At 38.6% G+C, this 6,511-nt stretch overlaps 2 protein-coding genes across 2 annotated transcripts in view; one reads left to right on the top strand and one right to left on the bottom strand.

Annotated features, from left to right (window-relative positions):
• Positions 1-106, bottom strand: part of LOC9298561 (DNA (cytosine-5)-methyltransferase 2) — an 809-nt gene extending 703 nt beyond the window's left edge. The window contains exon 1 of the mRNA XM_002862438.2: positions 40-106. Coding sequence (XP_002862484.1) covers positions 40-106 — 67 coding nt within the window. The remainder of the gene's footprint in view (positions 1-39) is intronic.
• Positions 107-2,695: 2,589 nt separating this feature from the next.
• On the top strand, positions 2,696-5,131 carry LOC110224374 (the record flags this gene model as incomplete). Its single annotated transcript, XM_021010383.1, has 1 exon — positions 2,696-5,131. A coding segment is annotated over exon 1 (1,407 nt), but the record flags the coding sequence as incomplete, so codon positions are not given.
• Between the last annotated feature and the right edge of the window lie 1,380 nt (positions 5,132-6,511).

Raw genomic sequence — 6,511 nt, 5'->3', positions numbered from 1 at the left:
TTTGAAAGATAAAGTGTATGATCAGAGATAAATACATACCCGCCTTTTCTAGTCCATAAGAGAGGCCACCACATCCAGCAAAAATATCTAGTGTAGCTAGACGCATCTCTTTAGGTGCCTCATCTGAGTTTCACAGAGTCAGTTTCACTCTCTACTCCTTTCCCCTTCTTTTCTCTTAGAAGTTTGTCGTCTTTAATAGTAGAGAACTTCAGCTTCATATTGGATTGACTGGTTAGCTTGATGTCTGGTTTTCTTGGCACAGAATTGTTAGCTTGATGATCATGTTTTGCTTAATGACTGGTTAGCTTAGCTTGTAGCTTGATGTCTGGTTTTCTTGGCACAGAATTGTTAGCTTCATGATCATGTTTTGCTTAATGACTGGTTAGCTTAGCTTGTAGCTTGATGTCTGGTTTTCTTGGCACAGAATTGTTAGCTTCATGATCACGTTTTGCTTAATGACTGGTTAGCTTAGCTTGTAGCTTGATGTCTGGTTTTCTTGGCACAGATTAATTGTTAGCTTCCTGATCATGTTTTGCTGTTGCAGATTCATTCAGACTCAAGAAATAGTCATTCTAAGGAGATAAGGTGGTTGGCATTTGGACCAAGAAATGTTGCTTTAGCACATAAAGGATTTATCGTTAATGGGCAACGGTTTCATACAGATGCGGTTAAGCGGAAGACACAAAACAGTGGCATAACTTATGAAGCATTTAGCATGTGTAGATCAAGTGCTCGAGATATGAGACAAGTCGCTAATGTGCTTACATATTATGGAGTGATAAAGGAGATTTTACTTATGGACTATGACATGTTCAAAGTGCCGCTGTTTAGATGCAATTGGGCCAACACAGGGAATGGTGTGAAGGAGGAAGATGGTTTCACTCTTGTTAACCTTCATATGAACCAAACAGCCTATTTGAAAGATCCATTCATTCTACCTTCTCAAGCAAAACAGGTTTTCTATTCTAGGGAAGATGATAATTCAAATTGGTATGTTGTTATGAGAGCACCAGCTAGAGGCTATCATGAATTGGAAACAGAAAAGGATTTAGGTGGTGCACCTTTGCCTGTACAAGAAGTCGATGATTTGGATGATGAAGCTTTTGATGATGATAGTGCTTATGTTAGGGATGATTGTGAAGGCTTGTTAGTGGTAGATTGATAGGTATGTTTGTGGTTGTTGTAAACAATGAAAATTGAAATGGGTTATTAAACATTTTAATGGTATTTTTGTTTCTACAAATATTCGAAATTAATTTTTTTTTACAAATATTATATTTAAATTAAAATATAATTCGTAATTATTTATTATTTTGAATAATTTAAAAACAAACTAATAACACAAAACAGATGCTATCTTTGCTATAGGTAAAATCTAATTAACGAGTTTTAATAACATCTTTATCATGCTATTATAAAAATTAACAATTGCACAAAAGACAACGCTATCGTTGTATACTTAACTATTGCACAACTAAAAACCGCTATCAAAAGTGTCCGACTTTCTATAACGGGCGATGTCAGAGCGCTTAAGGAAACGCTATGGTAGATGAATAATTGCGTTTTTCGGCCGCTATTAATACCCACATTTCCTGTAGTGAAAGAATCAAAAAACAAACTAAAAGTTATGAAATCTCACATCAATGTTTCCAATGGCCACTTGCGTTAAAAGCAAATAAGAGGATAAATAGAGAACTATATGTAAACTCATTGTTATTTTATTTATATTTTCCCATTTATAAATATCGGTATATATACTGATTTGAGTCAAAGATTAATAAATTTATTGCTATTTTGACTAATAAATTTATTTCTATTTTAATATCGGTATATATACTGATTTGAGTCAAAGTCTAATAATTTTTTTTTTTTTTCAGCAAAAGCCTAATAAATTTGTTTCTAGTTTGATTAATAATTTTTTTGCTAGTTATATCAAACTTATCAAAGACTTCAAGTACAAAAAATGTATTGCAAGCTAAACAAACCACAACACATATTTTGGACTCATCTCCACTAATGGCCCAATGAGTAACCAAAACCCAAATACTATGTGGGCTTTAACTCCAGCCCAAGCCTTCTTAATTGTGACAAAAACACACAATTCTCTTCGTTAACTTTCTTCTTCTTCTTCTTCTTCAGTCACGAGACTTTGTTTCTTCTTTGGCTCCTCTTCTAGTGAACACTTCTCTTCTTCTTTGCTCTTGTTCTTCTTCTCATTAAAGCTTTTTCTCTTTTGCAGGTTTAATCAAGGACTGAATTCCCAACGGTATCGTTAGTTTTTACCGAGGTTTTCTTACAATGTCTTAATCATATTATCTTCTTGTGAAGTTCCGCGTCCTATGGACGAGGTTTGGTTGCTCATAAGTCATAACAATGGATCCGATACAATGTGAGTTTATTTCAACAGCTCAGGTTTCATTATTTACAAAAAAAAACATCTTTATTTAATTCAAAATGACAACGTAAGTTTTATTAATCACATAAACATATAGGGAACTGCAGACTTCATCCTCTACACAATGGACAACTAGAATGCCATCTAGTTATACAACTAAAATGGAACAGGTGACCGCATTCCAAATTGGCCAGTGGAAGTCTAGCTGGCTAAATTCTTCAAGACATATGGCGCATTAATCCCCAACTTCGAAATTGAAGTTCTCGATAGCAATAGGTGAATATCTTGGAACTGTATGTTCAACCTGAGGGACGGTAACAACCCGGACTTAAGAAGGAGGGTTCTCACCGGGGAGATTTCACCGGAGAAACTCATCACATTGTCTGCTGAAGAAATGGCAAGCGACAAGAGGAAACAAGAGAACAATCATATCAAAGAGAAAGCCCTGTTTGATTGCGAGCGTGGTCTTGCAGCAAAAGCATCTACCGAACAGTTCAAGTGCGGGCGGTGTGGTCAACGCAAATGCACCTACTATCAGATGCAAACAAGAAGTGCTGATGAGCCAATGACGACCTATGTTACATGTGTTAACTGTGACAACCACTGGAAGTTCTGTTAAGGAGATCTTTGTGTGTCTTTGTATTTCATGAGACCATGTTAAGACATAGAGGCTCTGATTGATTAATCAGGAGCTTCATGTCCATTTGCCATCATTCCGTGAATGTTCCGGCTCCGATGTTTGTTTTAAGGATATCATTCAATGTCTTAGAGATTAGTAAGTAAGGGTATTTACTAATTTAGGTGTTTGTAGCTCTTATTTCTTTTGCTTCTCTTCTTCCAAACTGTCAACTCAACTTTCTTGCAGATTTTACCAAGTTTTGAAGTTTATTTAGTTGAAGAACTTATAAGTTGAAAGAATTCTTATTTTTGTATGTTTTTTTTTTTTTTTAATGTTTTGATGAACTTGTTCTTCCATTCCAATCGTTCCAAAAATCCAAACTTTTAAAGCGTATTCAATCAAACGAATCTCGTCCTAGACATATCTTGGTCATCCCAAGAAGAAGAGAAAAAATTATGGTCAAGCAACTAAAAGTCTAAACCCATTTTAAAATTCTAGTGTTGATATATGAGATGAGAATTATACTATATTGATCACTTGCCCAATTAAAAAATATCGTATAGAACAGTCAAGTCAACAGGAACGGGAAGAGGAAGAAAAAAAAATAATGACACGTCAGCAGGAGGCGATTTTCTAAGCGACTAGGGTTTTTTTGTCGTTGGTTCCACGCAAGAAGGTTTTCAGGCGGTCAGCCGCCGGGTTTTTCCAGGATGGTGGACATTGTAGGAGAGGTGGCAGTGTCGGGTTCAAGCCAATCGAAGGAGGTTCCAAGTCCAAAATCGTATGCGAATGTTGTTGGTAGCAGACCTAGTCTTGCTAAATTTGATGTGAATGTTTCAACAGTTGATGGCAAGGCCACGGTGGCCGTTCCGGATACAATTTTGGATGATTCTGTTCCCTTGTGGGAGGATTTCTTAATAGGTAGATTCCCAGGTACAGCTCCCCATGTAGCGAAGATCCATGTCATAGTTAATAAGATATGGAACTTGGGTGATAAGAGTATTAAGATTGACGTTTATGAAGTAAATTCCACCACTGTGAAGTTCCGGATCCGTAACGTCTCCGCGAGGATGCGTGCGCTGAGGAGAGGCATGTGGAATATCTGTGAGCAGCCAATGATGATGTCGAAATGGACTCCAATAGTGGAGGACGCTCAACCAGAGATTAAAACGATGCCTTTGTGGGTCAAAATAAAAAATGTTCCGTATTCGATGTTTACGTGGCCTGGTCTGAGTTTTCTTGCAAGTCCTGTGGGTGAACCGAAGAGGCTGCATCCGGACACGGAGCTGGTCACAAGTTTTGATGAAGCAAAGATCTTTGTTGAAGCTGACTTGTCAAAAGAGCTACCAAAGATTTACTATTTCCAAGTCAGAGGAGAAGAAATATGCGTTGAATATGAATACCCTTGGCTACCTCAAAGGTGTGGGTTTTGCAAGAAGTGGGGTCACCCAGATGATGGTTGTATGGCTAAAATTGGTCGAGTTGGATCCCCTAGAGCTTCTGGATCCCCGGTGCCTAGTTCGGAGCTGCGAACGGACGCTTTGAATGTAGCAGTCAATGCTACAACAACAGTCAATGCTACAACAGCAGTCACAACAGCAGTCAATGCTACAACAGCAGTCAATGCTACAACAGCAGTCACTTCAAATGTTGTTGTTGAGCAAACTGTAAGGGAGACAAAGAACACAGGTGGAGAAGAGATCACACGGGTGGAGGGAGACAAAGAACACGTTGCGGACTCAACGGTTGGCGAGGCTGTGGAAACAAGATCCCCTGTTTCACAAGGGTTGAAGGAACTCGATCAAATTCAAGAAGTAAAATGGCAAGATGTTCCTAACTCAGGAGGAAAAAGCTCAAAAGCTTCGGGTAAAAGTCTGGTTTATGGTCAAGTTCGTATAATTTCTCCTACCCGGTTTGATATCTTGAGGGATAACCAAGAGGAAGGTGAATTTCTTCAAGAAATAAATTCTGAAAAGTCGTTGAAAATGGAGGCTGCAGTGACAACTCAGAAAAATTCATCAAGTCAAGATTCAACGGGTTTGCGGGTGCAGCTACCTCGCGATTCAAAAAACTCTCACAAGTTTCTATCTGAAAATTCTCAAAAAGCAAGGGCTATGGTCTCAAGCAATCTCAGAAGAAAGAATTCCAAAGCCAAACATTGATGTCAGGTTTCTTTTGGAATATTCGAGGTCTCAATAAGCCTAAAAAGCAACGTGTTGTTAGAGAGTGGATTCAGAAGAATTCTTTTCAATTTGGATGTTTACTTGAAACAAAAATTAAAGAAAACAGAGCTGTTGTTGTGAAGGAGAGAACGTTTGGAGATTGGAGGTTTGAGAGCAATTATGAATTCAGTAGATTGGGAAGAGTATGGGTGACATGGTGTAAAGACACTAAATTGCAAGTTGTGTTTAAAAGTGGGCAAATGATTACTTGCAATATCAAGTTGCACGGAGTAGAAGAGGAGTTTTGGTGTTCATTCATATATGCTTTTAACACACCAGAGGAGAGACAGGAGCTATGGAGAGATATTCAACAGCAACACGACCTTGCAGTGATCCGAGGCAAGCCATGGTCTGTATTGGGTGATTTTAATGAGACGTTAGACCTTGAGGAGCATTCAAATTCTGCTATTAACCCCATGGTTTCGTCGGGGATGAGGGATTTTCAAGAAGTTGTACGGTCCTGCTCTTTTTTAAACATGAGAACTCATGGTCCTATCTTTACTTGGTCCAATAGACAAGAGAATGGAATCATTTGTAAGAAGCTTGACAGAGTGCTACATAACGATACATGGCTTAGAGAGTTTCCACATGCTTATTGTGTAATGGAGGCTGGGGGGTGTTCGGACCATCTCCGGGGTAAGTTTTTCTTGGATTCCGGAATTCAGAAACCGAAAGGGCCATTCCGGTTCTCAAATGTAATTGCGTCTCAACCGGAGTTTCTTGTTCAAGTGGAGGATTATTGGAGAGATTCTCAAGCATTGTTTCATTCTACTTCAGCATTGTTTCGCTTCTCAAAGAAACTGAAGTTTCTCAAACCAATTCTACGGGATCTAAGTCGTAACACTCTGTCAGACATTTCACAAAAAACTGCAGAAGCTTTTGAAGAGCTACGTGTGCGGCAGTTGAGCACCCTATCAAACCCATCACCGTTAGAAGTTGCCGCCGAGTCCTCCGCTGTGGAAAGATGGGAGAAACTAGCGGGTCTAGAGGAGGGTTTCCTTAAACAAAAATCTAAATTGCATTGGCTAAATATAGGGGATAAGAACAACAAGACGTTCTACAATGCTATCAAGGAAAGAAATGCTCAAAACTCTATTCATGAGATTTCTGATCCAAATGGCAATTGTCTAAATCATATGGAGGATATAAAGGCAGAAGGTGTCCGTTTTTTCTCGGAATTATTGACACACATGCCCTCGGATTTTATTGGTATGGAGATTGATGCTCTTCGGGAGCTGCTTCCTTTTCGTTGCTCTCTTGAACAGAGAGAGAAGT

This window comes from Arabidopsis lyrata (genome assembly GCF_000004255.2).
Source record: "Arabidopsis lyrata subsp. lyrata unplaced genomic scaffold ARALYscaffold_433, whole genome shotgun sequence".
In the NCBI taxonomy this organism is placed as follows: Eukaryota; Viridiplantae; Streptophyta; class Magnoliopsida; order Brassicales; family Brassicaceae; genus Arabidopsis; species Arabidopsis lyrata.
The sequence above is the reverse complement of the archived record's forward strand: the minus strand, read 5'-3'. Positions and strand labels throughout refer to the sequence as shown.